The 20,335-nt window shown below is 45.6% G+C and overlaps 1 protein-coding gene across 3 annotated transcripts in view; it reads left to right on the top strand.

Moving 5' to 3' along the window:
• Positions 1–7,777: 7,777 nt before the first annotated feature.
• LOC136677337 (TP53-binding protein 1-like) overlaps positions 7,778–20,335 on the top strand; it is a 27,461-nt gene continuing 14,903 nt past the window's right edge. For 2 of the 3 annotated variants that reach the window (XM_066654857.1, XM_066654855.1), the window contains exons 1-14: positions 9,306–9,408; positions 11,114–11,322; positions 13,053–13,116; positions 13,206–13,287; positions 13,404–13,465; positions 13,670–13,813; positions 14,781–14,835; positions 14,934–15,091; positions 16,232–16,358; positions 16,528–16,622; positions 17,319–17,518; positions 17,906–19,253; positions 19,354–19,470; positions 19,667–19,867. In XM_066654857.1, coding sequence (XP_066510954.1) covers positions 11,143–11,322; positions 13,053–13,116; positions 13,206–13,287; positions 13,404–13,465; positions 13,670–13,813; positions 14,781–14,835; positions 14,934–15,091; positions 16,232–16,358; positions 16,528–16,622; positions 17,319–17,518; positions 17,906–19,253; positions 19,354–19,470; positions 19,667–19,867 — 2,833 coding nt within the window. In that variant the 5' untranslated portion in view covers positions 9,306–9,408; positions 11,114–11,142. Of the gene's footprint in view, positions 7,894–9,305; positions 9,409–11,113; positions 11,323–13,052; positions 13,117–13,205; positions 13,288–13,403; positions 13,466–13,669; positions 13,814–14,780; positions 14,836–14,933; positions 15,092–16,231; positions 16,359–16,527; positions 16,623–17,318; positions 17,519–17,905; positions 19,254–19,353; positions 19,471–19,666; positions 19,868–20,335 lie in introns of those variants that run through there. The other variant, XM_066654856.1, reaches the window with a different exon arrangement.

Here is a 20,335-nt window from a genome sequence, read left to right as displayed (position 1 = left end):
GACAACTGCATCCCCCCCAGCTCCCAGAGCAAGATGGGCAGGACTGAGGAGGTGGGGCTAGAAAAAAGGGTTCTATTGATTGGCTCTCGGGCCATATGGCTATTTGACATCAGCAGGCATTTACATGGGCCTTCTCTGAATAATCAATAGCTGTGGATCAATAATCAGTTTACTTGCGTTGGTTGCCTATAACAACATAACACACTTCATACACACATACAGGACAGTGCAAAAGACAGAGACCTCACTTTATTTATTTAATATCCTGATTGATAATGCACAGTTTATTACAGATAAATACAAAACAATACATAGGTATTATACCACATTTTTATGTGGGAAAATAAACTATATATAAGTGACAGTCTGCATACTTTGAAGCAGGAAGTTCAAAGCTATGGGCCTAAATATATCTGTAGATAAATATACAAAAACAAATGTTATAAAGCGGATCATATATTAAAGTCAGCTGACTCGCTGAGATGTTTTAGGCCTGTCTGTGCCAGGAGACGATTTCACAGCTGCCCGTGTGTCCCTCTCTGGGATCTGATCCTCAACAGAGCTCTTTGTTTGTGACAACTTCTGCTGCAATGAGCAATGGGATTAAAACTGTTTATCTCACCGAGTTATTTAAATACTTTAAATAGATGGTCAAGGTGCTTCTGTCTATAAATACATCAAAACAGCTGCGGGGGCAGAACGGGATGATTTATTAATGGATATTAGATATTAAGCTTTTTTAAGCTGCAGTTTGGCACAAAAAGGTTCAGATAAAACAAGGCTTAAAGGGAAATTTCACCAAATATTGGAAATTCCAATAATATTATGTTGGTAGTGATAGAATCAAGGGGTTGATAGATATATTGCGATTGTGAGCATTTTATTTACAATCCAAAATGGCCTTTTTTATGTAATTAAAAATGATGAATGATGGTAGAGTAGTGGTTTTCTCGGCTAATAATCTGCCTTACAAAACCTCACATGTGCCTTAATTAGCATAATAGCAGGATTTTAAAAAAGTAATTAAGACTTATCTTAGGGCGGCATGGTGGCGCAATAGGTGGTGCAGTCACGCAGCTCCAGGGACCTGGAGGTTGTGGGTTCGATTCCCGCTCCAGGTGACTGTCTGTGAGGAGTGTGGTGTGTTCTCCCTGTGTCTGCGTGGGCTTCCTCCGGGTGACTGTCTGTGAGGAGTGTGGTGTGTTCTCCCTGTGTCTGCGTGGGTTTCCTCCGGGTGACTGTCTGTGAGGAGTGTGATGTGTTCTCCCTGTGTCTGCGTGGGTTTCCTCCGGGTGACTGTCTGTGAGGAGTGTGGTGTGTTCTCTCTGTGTCTGCATGGGTTTCCTCCGGGTGACTGTCTGTGAGGAGTGTGGTGTGTTCTCCCTGTGTCTGCGTGGGTTTCCTCCGGGTGACTGTCTGTGAGGAGTGTGGTGTGTTCTCCCTGTGTCTGCATGGGTTTCCTCCAGGTGCTCCAGTTTCCTCTCACAGTCCAAAAACACACATCAGTAGGTTGATTGGCGACTCAAAAGTGACTTTAGGTGCGAGTGTGTGAGTGTGTGTGTGTTGCCCTGTAAAGGACTGGCGCCCCCTCCAGGGCATATTCCCACCTTGCACCCAATGACTCCAGGTAGGCTCTGGACCCACCGTGATCCTGAATTGGATAAGCGCTTACAGATAATGGATAGATGGATGGACTTATCTTAGAGCTGTACTTGTTATGAATGTCTGTGAGGGAGATTCCAGAGGTTTTAACAATTTTAGACGCCTGGTTACTATCACCAACACTGTAAAGCATTTCTGACTCAGCAAGAATCTCAGCAATGAACAAATTCACAACCACTCAGAATAAATTTGCTTATGTCTTAATTATTCAGTGAATTTGGAAATAGGTGTGATTCCTTCTTCTTCAAAGTTTCAGCTTAAACCACAGGCCAAGCTTCATAACGATTCCTGCTGCTTGAAGGCTAAGCATGTATATTCTCTTCATAAATATGAACGATGTCTTATTTATTACAGTCGGCTAGAACGGAATAGCACCGTAGAGATCTAATCTCAGACACCTCTGATGAGTTATGCCTTGAATTACACACCGACAGTCTGTTATAACTCAACACTGAGGGGCCTGGTTCTGGACCTGTTCACTCTGAGGGTCTGAGACAACCCTGCATGAATCAGCATCCTCGCATGTACAGAGCAACATCATCTACTGCCCCCTGCTGGACTTCTCAAGACGCAACTCCATTTTTCACTATTACTGTTGGTCCCACATATGCTCAGGGGTCATTCTCCTAGGCCCAGGATCTAGGGGTCAACATAAAATTGGGGTCAAACATTACTGGCTATGTATGTTCACAACCTTTTTTAGTAGAACAAAGGACACACATTCCTATCACACACTCATAACTTAGATTGTGCAGAGTTATATATTTTAGATTAAAATACTGAGGGCACTCAGCACTGGCAAAAAAGGGATATCTGTATCTGTAACCCTTATCCAATTCAGGGTCATGGTGGGTCCAGAGCCTACCTGGAATCATTGGGCACAAGGCAGGAATACACCCTGGAGGGTGCGCCAGACCTTCACAGGGCAAGACAGACACACACACACAATCACTCACACCTACGGACACTTTTGAGTCGCCGATCCACCTACCAACGTGTGTATTTGGACTGTGGGAGGAAATCGGAGCACCCAGAGGAAACCCAAGCGGACACAGGGAGAACACACCAACTCCTCACAGACAGTCACCTGGAGCAGGAATCGAACCCACAACCTCCAGGTCCCTTGAGCTGTGTGACTGCGATGCTACCTGCTGCGCCACCGTGGCGCCCTGAACCAATACTCACTGTAGCTTTATTCACGTAGTTCATTTCTACAATGGAGTGCTCGGGCTAATAAATCAAATTAGTCAGACATAGTCACTCACTCAATTCAGTGAGATCAGAGCTACAGCTGGAAACTGAAGTGTCTGATTTGCATCTCTTCGTGGACATTTGTTAAGGAGAATGACATCATTGATAATGACATCATCTTTGCTTTTTTGATAAACAAAATTGTATTGTAGTATGTAAATACTGATAAGATTCTGATTCTGCTTGTCATTGTACACAATCACAGCCTATATACACTGATCAGCCATTACATTACTACCACCTCCTGTCTTCTATATTCACTGTCCAGGGACTTTATATATGCACTTTGTATTTTTTCTACAGAACGGATTCCAAAAAAGTTGGGACCCTAAACAAATTGTGAATAAAAACTGAATTCAATGATGTGGAGATGGCAAATGTCAATATTTTATTCGTAATAGAACATTTAGTTTAAAGTTTAATCTGAGTAAATGTAGCATTTTAAAGGAAAAATATGTTGATTCAAAATTTCACAGTGTCAACAAATCCCAAAAAAGTTGGGACAAGTAGCAATAAGTGGCTGGAAAAGGGAAATTGAGCATATAACGAACAGCTGGAAGACCAATTAACACTAATTAGGTCAATTGACAACATGATTGGGTATAAAAAGAGCTTCTCATAGTGTCAGTGTCTCTCTGAAGCCAAGATGGTAAGAGGATTACCAGTTCCACCATTGTTGCGCAGAAAGATAGTGCAGCGATACCAGAATGGTGTTACCCAGCGTAAAATAGCAAAGACTTTTTAGTTGTCATCATCAACTGTGAATAACATCATCAAAAGATTCAGGGAATCTGGAACAATTGCTGTGTGTAAGGGTCAAGGCCGTAAAACTCTACTGGATGCTCGTGATCTCCGGGCCCTTAAACATCACTGCACCTCAAACAGGAAAGGAAATAACAGAATGGGCTCAGGAATACTTCCAGAAAGCATTGTCAGTGAACACAATCTACTGTGCCGTCCGCCATCGCCAGCTGAAACTCTACAGTGCAAAGAGGAAGCCATTTCTAAGCAAGCTCCACAAGCTCAGACGTTTGCACTGGGCCAGGGGTCTTTTAAAATGGAGTGTGGCAAAATGGAAGACTGTTCTGTGGTCAGATGAGTCACGATTTGAAGTTCTTTATGGAACACTGGGACGCCATGTCATCCGGACCAGAGAGGACAAGGATAACCCAAGTTGTTATCAACGCTCCGTTCAGAAGCCTGCATCACTGATAGTATGGGGTTGCATGAGTGCTTGTGGCATGGGCAGCTTGCATGTCTGGAAAGGCACCATTAATGCAGAGAACTATGTTCAGGTTCTAGAACAACATATGCTCCCATCTAGACGTCATCTCTTTCAGGGAAGACCCTGCATTTTTCAACAAGATAATGCCAGACCACATTCTGCAGCAATCACATCATCATGGCTACATAGGAGAAGGATCCGGGGACTGAAATGGCAGCCTGCAGTCCAGATCTTTCACCTGTAGAGAACATTTGGTGCATCATAAAGAGGAAGGTGCGACAAAGAAGGCCCAAGACGATTGAACAGTTAGAGGCCTGTATTAGACATGAAGAAGGAGAGCATTTCTATTTCTAAACTTGAGAAACTGGTCTCCTCTGTCCCCAGACGTCTGTTGAGTGTTGTAAGAAGAAGGGGTGGATGCCACACAGTGGTAAAAAATGGCCTTGTCCCAACTTTTTGGGGATTTGTTGACGCCATGAAATTTTGAAACAACATATTTTTCCTTTAAAATGATACATTCTCTCAGTTTAAACTTTTGATCTGTGATTCGTGTTCTATTCTGAATAAAGTATTAGATGTTGGCTCCTCCACATCATTGCATTCAGTTTTTATTCACAATTTGTTTAGTGTCCCAACTTTTTTGGAATCCGGTTTGTACAATTACAGATTGTAGTCCATCAGTTGCTTTGCCTCATTCTTCAATGGTCAGGATCCCCACAGGACCACCACAGACTGGATGCTCTTTGGGTAGTGGATATTTTTGGTTGGTGAATTATTCTCATTCCTGTCTGTAATTGAAGCACTACAAAGTTCTCATGTATGGTCAGTGAAGCTGAGAGAGTGGTCAGTGAGTTTAGACAAAAAGGAGGTGGTAGTTATGTTATGGCTGATTGTTGTACTTCTATCTGTGCAGTGTGTGAATCGTTGCATGACCCTTGACTTCATTCATACATTATCTGCGCTTATCCAGTTCAGGGTCGCGGTGGGTCCATAGCCTACCCAGAATCATTGGGCACAAGGCGGGAATACACCCTGGAGGGGGCGCCAGTCCTTCACAGGGCAACACACACACATTCACTCACACACTCACACCTACAGACACTTTTGAGTTGCCAATCCACCTACCAACGTGTGTTTTTGGACTGTGGGAGGAAACCAGAGCACCCGGAGGAAACCCACGCGGACACAGAGAGAACACACCACACTCCTCACAGACAGTCACCCGGAGGAAACCCAGGCCGACAGAGAGAGAACACACCACACTCCTCACAGACAGTCACCCGGAGAAAACCCACGCAGACACAGGAAGAACACACCACACTCCTCACAGACAGTCACCCGGAGAAAACCCACGCCGACACAGAGAGAACACACCACACTCCTCACAGACAGTCACCCGGAGGAAACCCATGCAGACACAGGGAGAACACACCACACTCCTCACAGACAGTCACCCAGAGGAAACCCACGCGGACACAGGGAGAACACACCACACTCCTCACAGACAGTCACCCGGAGGAAACCCACGCGGACACAGGGAGAACACACCACACTCCTCAGACAGTCACCCGGAGGAAACCCACGCAGACACAGGGAGAACACACCACACTCCTCACAGACAGTCACCCTGGAGGAAACCCACGCCGACACAGGGAGAACACACCACACTCCTCACAGACAGTCACCCGGAGGAAACCCACGCCGACACAGAGAGAACACACCACACTCCTCACAGACAGTCACCCGGAGGAAACCCACGCAGACACAGGGAGAACACACCACACTCCTCACAGACAGTCACCCAGAGGAAACCCACGCGGACACAGGGAGAACACACCACACTCCTCACAGACAGTCACCCGGAGGAAACCCACGCGGACACAGGGAGAACACACCACACTCCTCAGACAGTCACCCGGAGGAAACCCACGCAGACACAGGGAGAACACACCACACTCCTCACAGACAGTCACCCTGGAGGAAACCCACGCCGACACAGGGAGAACACACCACACTCCTCACAGACAGTCACCCGGAGGAAACCCACGCCGACACAGAGAGAACACACCACACTCCTCACAGACAGTCACCCGGAGGAAACCCACGCAGACACAGGGAGAACACACCACACTCCTCACAGACAGTCACCCAGAGGAAACCCACGCGGACACAGGGAGAACACACCACACTCCTCACAGACAGTCACCCGGAGGAAACCCACGCGGACACAGGGAGAACACACCACACTCCTCACAGACAGTCACCCGGAGGAAACCCACGCAGACACAGGGAGAACACACCACACTCCTCACAGACAGTCACCCTGGAGGAAACCCACGCCGACACAGGGAGAACACACCACACTCCTCACAGACAGTCACCCGGAGGAAACCCACGCCGACACAGAGAGAACACACCACACTCCTCACAGACAGTCACCCGGAGGAAACCCAAGCAGACACAGGGAGAACACACCACACTCCTCACAGACAGTCACCCGGAGGAAACCCATGCAGACACAGGGAGAACACACCACACTCCTCACAGACAGACACCCGGAGGAAACCCATGCCGACACAGAGAGAACACACCACACTCCTCACAGACAGTCACCCGGAGGAAACCCATGCAGACACAGTGAGAACACACCACACTCCTCAGACAGTCACCCGGAGGAAACCCACGCAGACACAGGGAGAACACACCAAACTCCTAACAGACAGTCACCCAGAGGAAACCCACGCGGACACAGGGAGAACACACCACACTACTCACAGACAGTCACCCGGCGCAGTATTCAAACCCACAACCTCCAGGTCCCTGGGGCTGTGTGACTGCAACACTACCTGCTTCGCCATGGAGATGGTTTTCTAACATCTAATATATCTAAATAATACTAAGTGCACATCCTCCACCTGATAACAAATATTTGCACATTATTGCAGTATTATTGCTAATTTGATTAACTTAACATTTTGGAGGAAAAAGAAAATTACTGAAAACAAAACGTAAATGATGACTTGTAAAAAAAAAAAGATTTCTCAGCCAACAAACCCATGTTGGCCCCATATCTACAGCCCATATATATATATATATGTATGTATATAAAGTTAGTGGGCTACCCACATTTACCTGATGAGCCCAGCAGATAGCCCATGTACCCCAGCCCACCCAGAGCCCATATTTCATCTTGAACCCAGGTAGCCATAAAGATCTGTGGGTTGGGTTTCCCCCTCTATGTTAAAGACAGCAAATACATAGAACCTCTGCATGGATGATTGCACCAAGAAAAATATGCGTCATTAAATTTATGACACGTAGTATATGGCTTATGCAAATGTTATGGCACGTTTTATAACTGTTATTAGCTTTTATTTCCAATGTTAATCTTGGCAAGTTATTAGAAACTCTGTGCTGTCCACAATACTGAGGTTTGTTCCCCATTAAATACTCTATAGAGGACGTATTTTACTTAGAACCTCAACCCTTTGACCAGAGGTGTGCAAACCAAACGACAATTAAATAAATAAATAAATAAAATTAAGTCAATGCATCTTTAAGTGGCTTCCATGCAGCCTGTCCCACACCCCTTCATCATCATCATCATCATCATCCTCATCATCATCCGGAGAGGAAGAGGGCAACGGAAGCCACAGTCGGTTGCGTCCGTGCAATCTGCTTCTGCGAGGATTTACAGAAACGAGAAAGAGAAAGAAGCGGCGTTTCTCGGCGCGGGGGGGATCTCAGCTTCTCAGGTAAAGGTCCGGTTCTGATTCTGGGGGGTGGTTTGTTTTCAGCGTCGCTTTGCTCTCGCGTGGATGACACTGTGTTTCAGGGCGGACTGAAAACGCTGAGGTTTCTGTGCTGCGTGATGCTTGAACCTGAGCCTGAGCTGATGTGCTTTTACAGCCTGCGCCTTTGTGAGACGAAACGTGCTTTCATTAGGTTAAGAAAGAGACCGGGGTTAAGGTGGTCGGTTCTTTTTTTTGTTCTATAAAATATTAAGCACCGTTTGGGGATAATAAGTCTGAAATATTGCAAAAAATGTATATTCATTTCAGATAATAAACAGGCATCCATTAATATACATAAGACAACGACATGCATTGATCTGCTGCCATCATCACCATTATGACGTAATCTTAGCACCTAGAATTAGCTTAATATATTTGCATTTGGCTATAAGACCATTATAATATATGAATATTCCATTTATTTTCCATCCAAATTAGCATTTTTAACACGTGTCAGGTTCCATTATAAACAATTTAAACTTATACTTAATGAAAAATATAGAATATTTTAATTTTATTTTTCACATCATGGAAAATAACATTTCTTAAATTGCTTCTCAAATGAAAATGTTATAAACAGATGCAAACTTTCAAAATACTTCAAACACCATGGAATTCATATGTGAAAACGAAGGTAATTTATAAAGTAATTCACTCATTCACGCACTAACTCGCCAGTCAGTTCATTCACTCACTCGCTCACATATGCAGTCACTTACTCGAACTCACTCACAGTTAGGTGTTCCAACACAAGGGGCGCTATTTCTTCCCAAACCGTGCATTGCACTTTCTGGGAAGACATTACAATAGAAACTGGAACGAGAGATTAATTCTGAATCACAGACACCACTCCAACTCATTGTAAATATTCTTGATTGTTGTGGACTGTCTGTAAATTCTGAATTGTGTGTATTATTCTGAATCTCAAATGGGTAGCTATGTAAGGCGCAATAGCAGTTCTATACATACTACTGCGTTAAATGTCCAATAAAAAAGAATTAACGTAATTTAGCTTTGTGCTGCACTGTTTGGATGTAGAAGCCATAGTTGGAGTTAAGTTACATCTGTACCACAGCAGTCAAGATGTAGAGGGACCCGCCCACACGTGTTTAAACCACGCAAAACAGTGGGTTCTGTAGGCCTAAATTGGTCTCTAAATGTTCATAAACTTTCTAATCCATAACATCTAATCAAATACCCACTTTCTGAGTGTTTCTAACCAACATTGAACTTGATACAGGCTTTCAACCTAAACATCGGCTCTTAGAGAGGAGTTTCTGACCAATCAGTGACTTGCTGAGGAAGTCCTAACCAATCAGCGGACTCGTAAAAGATTCCTGACCAATCAGCGGCCTCCTTTTTCGCTGTTTTCCCGCGAAGTGCTGGTGGCAGGGCAGCAGTGCTGCCGAAGTTGTGGCGTGTTTTGCGGCAGGACAAAGATCAAGGAAATGGAGTGAAAGTCAAACGAAGAGAGCAGTAAGACCATAGCTGTGTGTTCTCCATTTAAACGATGAATATATGTGTGTGTTTTGAGGTCTGTTTGCGCTGTGGTTTGGCGCTAAGAGGTTTATTAGCTCTCAGTGCTAACCGGCTGTAGCGTTAGCTCGCTGTGCTGCAGTGGTGTGCTTGTCCGGGGGGTTGGGCTTTGTCTTTTAAAGTAAGAACCTAATGACTGTCCCTTGGTCCTTTACACACAGTAGGATAAACGATTAGTGGGTTATACACTTGTCGTAAGACCTGTTCTGTAGTCTCAGGTTGTTTAGTTTATATTGAGCAAATACGTACTAAGGTATTAAAGGTTCAGTGTTAATAATATCATCTAACGGGCCTCCTCTTTTGTACACAACACCACAGTTACTTCCTGTGAACTTTGTGTAGCAGGGCATGATCAATACTGTAGCCTTTAGGAAGCTTGGGAATCGTAGGGTGTTACTCTAATATTTTACTGCAGCTATTTTTACAACTTCAGCACGCTGCAGTTATTCCCTGGAATCTTCTTCAGATTAATTTATATATATATAAGGTAACTTGCAATGGGACTGATAATAACTGAGGGCAGTTTCTATTTAATGTATATTTCTAAGTGGTAAAAGACTCTCTGAACTGTGCAAATGCATTTCAGCAAAGAAAACATAAAAAAAATTGTTTTTCTGATTTTCGTATTTGTTTACATAGAGTTTAGCCAAAAATAACAAAGTGATCAGTGAACTCCTTTGTTTTTGAAATGATGCCATTTTGTTTTTTTGAGTCTGAGGTCAAAAGATATACTTTTGATCCTAAAACTATTTGAAAAAATAATTTCAAATGTTTCTCATTCATTCATTCATTCATTATGTGTAAGCGCTTATCCAGTTCAGGGTCGCTGTGGGTCCAGAGCCTACCTGGAATCATTGGGCACAAGGCAGGAATACACCCTGGAGGGGGCGCCAGTCCTTCACAGGGCAACACACACTCACACCTACGGACACTTTTGAGTCGCCAATCCACCTACCAACGTGTGTTTTTGGACTTTGGGAGGAAACCGGAGCACCCGGAGGAAACCCACGCAGACACGGGGAGAACACACCACACTCCTCTCAGACAGTCACCCGGAGGAAACCCACGCAGACACAGGGAGAACACACCACACTCCTCACGGACAGTCACCCGGAGGAAACCCACGCAGACACAGGGAGAACACACCACACTCCTCACAGACAGTCACTGTCAGCTGTGTGACTGCGACACTACCTGCCGCCCACAACACGTTTCTGTAGGATACAATCCCAAAATGCAAGGCCTCTGATGATGCCCTATGGTCGTGTCCCGTTAAACACATAATAGGCACGACTAACTGGGAGGAGGCCCAGGGCTTGGTTTGAGGGATAATATCTACCAGCTGGTGTGTGACCGCCTGGGGATCTCAGGAGAAGCTGGAGGAAGCCAGCCGGGGTCAGGAATGCCTGGGCTTTCTCCTTGCCAGGTTGCCACCTTGACTGTAAATCACAGTTCCAAATAATTCCACATTTTTATGGGAAAGTTGAAAAGACTTTATAAGTGTGCACATTTACTCCCAGTCTCTGGTGTTAAATTTGTTGATCCAAAAGTATGTACGAGCAGAAAAGAGCCAGTTTTTCCACTGTATGTAAACAAGGTGACTGAGCCATGTACCACTCCCACTTTGCTGCTTTTCCTGCTGCAGGTCTAGACTCCTGACCCTGATGCCTCCTTATGGATCCTGGCGCAAGTGATTTGGAGTCAAGTCTGCCTCAGGCTGAGAACCCCTGCCTCATTGTTGAAGACTCTCAGCCAGACAGCGTGGCCCTGGAAGACGACCCAGACAGCAGCTACAGAGCCCTGCTGGCCCGCCGCCTCTCCAACCTCCAGCCACCCTCCCACAGCCCTGTCCTGGTGAAGTTCGCATTCTTAAAATTACCCTTTTAAAATGCGTCGATAAATTACAAATATTTACCTATTTTACCAAGAGCAATCTGACTGTATTTAAGAAACAGTCCATGGGTTTCAATAACCTGCCAATGTCCATATTTAAATTTCGGCAATAGGCATTAATATATGTCCCCAAGCATAGCACAAATAAACAAAAACATATAGATATTTTATACCGTTTAATAAAAATGTAATTACTTTTCAATCTGTTTATTCATTCATTCATTCATTATTTGCAACCCTTATCCAGTTCAGGGTCGCGGTGGGTCCAAGGCAGGAATACACCCTGGAGGGGGCGCCAGTCCTTCACAGTGCAACACAGACACACACACACACACTCACACACACACACACACACACCCCTACGGACGCTTTTGAGGCGCTAATCCACCTACCAACGTGTGTTTGGACGTGGGAGGAAACCGGAGCACCCGGAGGAAACCCACGCGGACACAGGGAGAACACACCACACTCCTCTCAGACAGTCACCCGGAGGAAACCCACGCAGACACAGGGAGAACACACCACACTCCTCACAGACAGTCACCCGGAGGAAACCCACGCAGACACAGGGAGAACACACCACACTCCTCTCAGACAGTCACCCGGAGGAAACCCACGCAGACACAGGGAGAACACACCACACTCCTCACAGACAGTCGCCCAGAGGAAACCCACGCAGACACAGGGAGAACACACCACACTCCTCACAGACAGTCACCCGGAGGAAACCCACGCAGACACAGGGAGAACACACCACACTCCTCACAGACAGTCACCCGGAGGAAACCCACGCAGACACGGAGAACACACCACACTCCTCACAGACAGTCACCCGGAGGAAACCCACGCAGACACAGAGAGAACACACCACACTCCTCACAGACAGTCGCCCAGAGGAAACCCACGCAGACACAGGGAGAACACACCACACTCCTCACAGACAGTCGCCCAGAGGAAACCCACGCAGACACAGGGAGAACACACCACACTCCTCACAGACAGTCACCCAGAGGAAACCCACGCAGACACAGGGAGAACACACCACACTCCTCACAGACAGTCACCCGGAGGAAACCCACGCAGACACAGGGAGAACACACCACACTCCTCACAGACAGTCACCCGGAGGAAACCCACGCAGACACGGAGAACACACCACACTCCTCTCAGACAGTCACCCGGAGGAAACCCACGCAGACACAGGGAGAACACACCACACTCCTCACAGACAGTCGCCCAGAGGAAACCCACGCAGACACAGGGAGAACACACCACACTCCTCACAGACAGTCACCCAGAGGAAACCCACGCAGACACAGGGAGAACACACCACACTCCTCACAGACAGTCACCCGGAGGAAACCCACGCAGACACAGGGAGAACACACCACACTCCTCACAGACAGTCACCCGGAGCGGGAATCGAACCCACAACCTCCAGGCCCCTGGAGCTGTGTGACTGGGACACCTACCTGCAGCACTGCAGTGCAACTCAATCTGTTTAGTTTTTAATATTATTCTCAATTTTAATTTAATAAGAGTATCGTTCAAGAATCTCTAGCCCTAATATCACTCACAGTCTGCTCAGTTATGAAGGAATAGAAACGTGTCTGTGTTTTTCTGAAAGATGCTATTCCCAGCACGTTCGGTCAGGTAAGAGTTAATTAGTTGACCTGCTTTGTTTCTTTCAGGAGCTGATCTCCTCCCCCTCCAAAAGCAGATGCTCTCAAAGTGACAGCCAGACAGAGAAGGCTGGTACGATTGTGTTTATACGTTCTGTAAGCTATGATGCTAATTATAATCCCAGTGATCTAAAAATGTCAACAGGTTTTTGTATGTTTTAGAAAATTCACAGCCCAATCAGAGCTCAACAGCTGCAGAGCAAAGTCAAGTGTTTGAAGTTTGTTCTTATTCCAAGTCCAAAAGGTATGTAAACAGTTGTAACAGGTAACAGTGTGGCTATACCCATAACGTTTGGGCAGGAAATTTAACAGCTCCCTTCTAATCCAATGCAAAAATGTATTGTTTTTTTCCTTTTTTAGACGTGACCAAGACGACATGGAAGCGGGAGCTGACTCCACTACCCATTGTGCTCAAACAGAAGGTGAGGCAAGAAATATATCTTTTAAGTTGAGGACTGACCAAGCGTCTTTTCCCCTTGGAATGAACTATCTTTGTGTTTACATCTGAACTGTAAAATCCTGCTTTGTGAAACACACACCTGAATTCTGTATTTGAATGTATTTTTTGCAGTGTTTTGTATTTTAATGTTCTGAGCAATGCCCTGTATTTATTTCTATTTTCTTAGAGGGCATGTCGCAGTTTGGTCTCTTGGAGCTGTCAGAGAGTCAGGGTGTGTTCGACGAAGCACAAAACAGAGACAGTGGTGATGAAGTGGAGGGTACACCTGCCAACCTCCTGCCAACAGAGAGCCAGAAAGCAACTCCTCAAAGTAAATCATAACTCCAGCGCTTTTAAAGAGCACATACAGTGTAAAATTGGCCTCAAGAATTTCATGTGATATATAAATATTGCCACTATTTTGAAATGTAATACTCGCTCCCCCCGAGGAGTGTTTTTTGCTTGGACTGCTTTTGAATGGGCCACAACGCAGAGAAAACCAATCAAAAAGCAACATTAACAAAACCAGAAATTTTAGGGGCTGTGGACAGGTTACAGAAAGGTCATGTAAAAGGAAACGTAGTTGTCCTTGTTGCATTGAACTGTACAAACATAACTGGACATCAAACAAATGATAAAACACAAGAAGATTAAGAAAAATGACAAAATAATGCAGATAATTATATGCAGAAGGTGTTCAGAGCTCTAAATTTACATTCATATAGCATCACAAGCAAATTATCAAATTAAATAATATTAAATAAAATGTTTCCCGCTCCGGGTGACTGTCTGTGAGGAGTGTGGTGTGTTCTCTCTGTGTCTGCGTGGGTTTCCTCCGGGTGACTGTCTGTGAGGAGTTGGTGTGTTCTCCCTGTGTCTGCGTGGGTTTCCTCCGGGTGACTGTCTGTGAGGAGTGTGGTGTGTTCTCCCTGTGTCTGTGTGGGTTTCCTCCGGGTGACTGTCTGTGAGGAGTGTGGTGTGTTCTCCCTGTGTCTGTGTGGGTTTCCTCCGGGTGCTCCGGTTTCCTCCCACAGTCCAAAAACACACGTTGGTAGGTGGATTGGCGACTCAAAAAGTGTCCGTAGGTGTGAGTGTGTGAGTGAATGTCTGTGTTGCCCTTTGAGGGACTGGCGCCCCCTCCAGGGTGTATTCCCGCCTTGCGCCCAATGATTCCAGGTAGGCTCTGGACCCACCGCGACCCTGAATTGGATAAGGGTTACAGATAATGAATGAATGAATAAATAAAATGTGATACAATCACCAACATTTAAGTGTAATAACCTTTCTGTTGTCTTCAGCTGGACTTAAAAGTTCCTTCAGGCCATCAGAGGTCCAGGATGGCGTATCTAGGAGGTATGATGTCCTTTTAAGGCATAACATCATTTAGTTTGTTTTAGTTTTTATGTCTAACCTGTCCTATGTGTCATGTAAAATCCTCCGTCTCACTTTAGGGCAGAGGTGAGCTCCAGCAGCCCAGATCCTCAGAGGAAAGAGGGCAGGCAGCTGAGTGTCCGGGCCATTCTGCACTCTCAGGCCACTGAGTCTATAGAGGCTGAAGATGAAGAGGTCATTTCCTCTCAGGATGATCTGTTTGATGGAGAAAAGAATGGTAAGAATGGCTTGGATCGGCTCTCAACTTCTTATAGAACGTGGTACCTTACTACTGACTCAATCTACTGGTCAATATGTTGTAATGAAATTAACCTGTCCATGCTCTGTCCACAAATGTGCTCTTTCAAAGCAGCTGTTGCTGTGTTGGACAGGGTTTACAGAGCATTGACCATTCACTGGAAAGTGTAGTACACTTCTTGGAAGTCTAAATACAAGCATTAAACATAAGTATTATTAACTTCCAGTCATATTTATTTATGGTTTGCACCACATATGTCAATATTTTAAGGTCACAGTGTGTATTTTGTTTTGTATTGTGGATGCACTGTAGTTGGTATGATGTCAAAATTTGTATTACTGGTTAATCAGTTATTGTGGTAGCACTTTTGATTAGGTGCATAATTTTTGAGCTCCATAACCTAGTGTATAAAGGGTGCAGCAGGTAGGTGTCACAGTCACACAGCTCCAGGGACCTGGAGGTTGTGGGATCGATTCCCACTCTGGGTGACTATCTGTTAGGAGTGTGGTGTGTTCTCCCTGTGTCTGCGTGGGTTTCCTTCGGGTGACTGTCTGTGAGGAGTGTGGTGTGTTCTGCCTGTGTCTGCGTGGGTTTCCTCCGGGTGACTGTCTGTGAGGAGTGTGGTGTGTTCTCCTTGTGTCTGCGTGGGTTTCCTCCGGGTGACTGTCTGTGAGGAGTGTGGTGTTTTCTCCCTGTGTCTGCGTGGGTTTCCTCCGGGTGACTGTCTGTGAGGAAAAACACGTTGGTAGGTGGGTTGGCAACTCAAAAAACGTGTCAGTTGGTGTGAGTGTGTGTGTGTTTCCCTGTGAAGGACTGGCGCCCCCTCCAGGGTTTTTTCCTGATTTGTGCCCAATGTGCACCGCATAAGCGCTTACAGATAATGAATGAACCTAGTCTGTGTGTGTGTGTGTGTGTGTATATTTTTGGTATTTTGATGTGTACAAATATTCTCATTGGGTTAAATGGGAATTTTGCCAGTGATAATGTGCCTATGTTAGTGATTGTAGACTTATTGGGTTTACTTTTAAACTTGTCCTCATTTTAGTCCTGACTGCTCCATACTTTGTGTGTGTGTGTGTGTTGTGGCTAACTAATATTAATTGTATTTTTCCTGCCCAGGCTCTAATGTGGACAGCACAGTGAAGGAGCCAGAAAATCAGCAGCAACCAACGTCCACACCTGCTCATAGTCTCCGTCTGCTCCATCTGTCCGGTCAGGGAACTCTGGTGCAGGAAAGCCTTTCACAGTAAGATGCCTGAAAACAAATTGAACACAAACTCTTCACTCTGATGCAAATGACTTCATGCAAATCTGTGGATGCTAGCTTCCAGTCACTATTAGATTACTGATTTCTGTAAAATTAAATCCTGATTTGGGGACAACAGCCTCTAATGTTTATTGTTCTGTTCCAACAGGCAGTCTGTTGACTTTGTAGCAGCCACCCAGGACAATTTAAATCAAACACCCATCATTGTCCCCAACTCACCCACGGAACAGGACAATGAGCAAGGTACCACTCCTAGATATGTAAATAGATTTTCGGAAAGCCAGTGCTCTAATGGTGCCTTTCCACTGCATGAGTCCGGCTCCACTTGACTCGGCACGGCTCGGCTCGCTTAAAGCTTGCCACTTTTCCACTAGCGCAGCTACCCTACGAAATGGAACTGTGACGTCGTAAAACATCGTCTCGCAGGCTTTAAAATCCACAACAATGAAGGTGGTAAATTTAGGTGCTGTTTACTCATTGTGTATTAATGTATTGCTTTTAGGACTGAACATGGCTCAGAGACCTAGTTCTCACAGATCAGTTTTCCTTGTGGCACATTTAGCATTCGCTGGAAATTGGGCCATCGGCCCAAGGAGCATTTAAACTTCTTTAAAACACCTCAGTGTAAAGTTACAAGCTGCCATTGTTAGTCTGATAAAAATAAATGTGAAAGCTGCTGTAACTTAAGAGATTTTACAAGCTGGACTTGAATGAGCTCTGCATTTCATGGTGATGCACATCTCTCGGGCCAGTCGGTGTTCTGTAGGGTTAACATGTCACGGTTTAGTACCTGCTCGGCACGTTTTGAATCAGGCGTGAGCAGGGACTGAAAAAGTACCCGGTCCCCGATTTGGCCAGTGGAAAAGCAAAAGAGCAGTGCAGAGTCGTGTATGTTCCATGCAGTGGAAAAGCACCACAACTGCTCTCCTTGATCCTCAGATTCAGATTGTAATGAGGCTGCAGAATCCCCAATGGACACCTCGGGCCCCCCAGAGGACCAGGCACAAAGGAAGGAAGAAGAACCAATGGACACAGACCCTGTCTCCAAGCCCACAGCTTCAACCCCTGTTTCACAGAATTCCCCCGGTTTTACTTTGGAGAAGAGTCTTTCTTTGCCATCACAGCCTGAGTTTTCACATGTGAGACTTTTTTACATTTCCTTCTTTCCTTTTATTCTTAGTTTGATGATTGTTCACAAGGTTGAGATGTTACAGATTTAAATAATACATAAATTAGTTACTTTTATAGTGATCCTAGTAATCAGTTTGCTGGTTTTGTTGCAATCTGGAGTGGATCTGAAATGTAATTTCACTAGTAGCTAGTAGAAGCTATTAGTGTTCAATTGCTATTATGTACATCACTGAAGAGAGGAAACCCACACCAACAGGAGCTCATAAATGTGTATGTTTGTAGTTATGATTTTATTCAAACACTAATCGCTAAAATAATTGCAAGATTTACTTGGGTTATTATTGTAATCACTTCTACCTGCTAACACACCTTTTTTCTCTTTTACTTCAAAACAGGATGTTTTCGTCCCCACTCCAAGCCTAGAGTCTAAGGACTGCAGTGAGGGTCCAGATACGTCTAAGAGGAAAGAACTACAGAAAGAAAGCACATCTACATCACTAGATGTGGCTCCAAAAAATCCTTCTGAGAGCCAGCCTTCAGAGGTGGCTGCGTCTTTCCAGTTGGGGCTTGATAACAGCGAAAATTGTGTTTTTGAAAAGAAGACTCAAGTGTTCATAGTTGAAGATGACAGTCAGGCCACACAGATTGAGGAAGCCGAAGGGAGTTTTGGAGCACGTAAGAGCGAGACTGGCCCGGCTCCCTCCAATGAGAAGGCAGGAAAGGTTGATACGGACTTGGGCCTTAATAAAATTGCTGGTTCACAACAGGTTTCGCAGGGGGTTGACCTTAAAAGTACACAGACTTTAAGTGAACAAAATGAGGGAAACCCTCCTTTGCAAAAGCCCCTCTCACATTCTCCAAATGAACAGAGTTTGAATGTAAGCAACAATGTGGCGGACTCTCCGCAGTCTAAGGAGGCTCAGTTCATTCCCAACACCCCGCTGTCCCAGCAGATGGGTAAAGAGACATTAGGTAAAAGCCTGACTGCCGACAGCTGTTCACAGAGTGTAGCACCAGCTGGAGCACCAACTATCTCTGCTGCTTTAAGTGTGCCATCACAGTCCCTGTCTCAGTCTGTAATCTCTTCTGTTAAGGATGCTGCAAATGAAGGAGAACAAGGAGTCTCCAGCCAGCAAAGGCATAGCCAGCCATTATCTCAGAGCCTTGACCTTGAAAGTATTAGGAAAAGGGAAAACGAACAAAATCTGAGCCCGAAACACAAGGTTGACAGCATTAAGAACACCGAAAACGAGCAAAGGCTCAGCCAGCCCACGTCTCAAAGCCACAAGCGTGACACTAATAGGGAAGCTGAAGATGTAGCTGATGAGGAGGATCAGAAGATGGATGAAGGTGAGATTCAAAGCACCAGTAAGACGGAAGGTTCCTTCCTCGGGCTGGCGCTTTCGCAAAGCCAGGTTTGCTCTCCAGAGCCTATGGAGGAGGAACCTATGCCGAGCAAATGTGACGAAAGCATCAGCATCATGGTAGTGGAGGAAAGCCCGAGAGTTTCTCAGGAGATTAAAGACAGGTCGCATCCGTTTAAAAGTGCCTCTCAACCTGTGAGAGGCTCCCCGAAAGAGAAATTTGAGTCTGGCGTCAAGGTCACCAGCTCGCAGCCAGGCACTTCAGACCAGATATCTGGACAGCAGGACACTAAGACCACTGATGCCAGACCGAGCGGAGGGTCGCAGGGTCCGGATATGGACAATGCGGCCAACAAAAGCCTGAGTGACAGTTCTGGAGGTAGGATTAGAGGTCGAAATGAATGACCTATTATCTCAACTGTTGCATAATGGGTTTCTGGTAACCAGCCTGGCATATTGGGTTACTTTTTCTTTTGCAGATATTCCGTTCCACTTCACACTGCCCAGAGAGGGGGAGCTGATCAGGGCTGCTGTGAACACCACTCCCCCGCACATCAGACAGCTGAAAAACACACCACTCCACAGCACTCCTATTGGTGGGCATACTTGTTGTACAGTGTTCTGATATCAGCCTGCTAATGTAAGAGAAGGCAAAGGAATACAGTGTACCCTCACACATGCGCACACACACACACACACACGCCCCCTCCTTTAGCCTCCAGCCTCACTTCTCTATTCCTGGCTGTTGATTTTTTTTTTTATTTCTTTATTTATTTATTCATAATTTTGCAGAAATGAGTTCTTTCCACGAGCCGTCGGAGAGCGACGTTACCAGGGAGACTACGATGGCGGACAGCAAGATCTCTGTGGAGGACAGCAGAGAGGGAGAGGAGCCGGCTTCCGAGGTGGGTGATGGGAAACTGAGTCTCAGGATGAAGGTGATTAGCCCTGCGGAGGAGGGCAGCTCTGGATCGGACCACTTTAGCCTACAGAGTAAGAGATTACTCTCTTCTGTCCTTTTTTTTTTTTATTTTATTTTATTCTCTCTCTCACACACACACACAGTCTCCGGCTCACTCTGTCTCTCAGTCTCTCTCTCTCTCTCACTTTCACACACACAGAGTCTCTGTCTCTCTTACACACACACACATTCTCAGGCTCTCGCTCTCACAGTCTCTCTCTCTCTCGCGCGCGTGCGCTCTCTCTCTCTTGCTCTCTGTCTCTCTCTCTCTCTCTTATACACACACACAGTCTCAGGCTCTCTCACACGCTCTCTCTTGCTGTCTGTCTCTCTCTCTTTTACACACTCACACAGTCTCTCTCTTGCTCTCTTGCTGTCTTGCCATTTCCCTTACACACACACACACAGTCTGTCTGTCTCTCTGTCTCTCTCACTCGTTCTCTCACACAGTCTCTCTCTCTCTCTCTCTCGTTCTTACTGTTTTTTTCACCTTTGTCCCC

The sequence above is a fragment of the Hoplias malabaricus genome, chromosome X2 (genome assembly GCF_029633855.1).
Source record: "Hoplias malabaricus isolate fHopMal1 chromosome X2, fHopMal1.hap1, whole genome shotgun sequence".
NCBI lineage: Eukaryota > Metazoa > Chordata > Actinopteri > Characiformes > Erythrinidae > Hoplias > Hoplias malabaricus.
The sequence above is the reverse complement of the archived record's forward strand: the minus strand, read 5'-3'. Positions and strand labels throughout refer to the sequence as shown.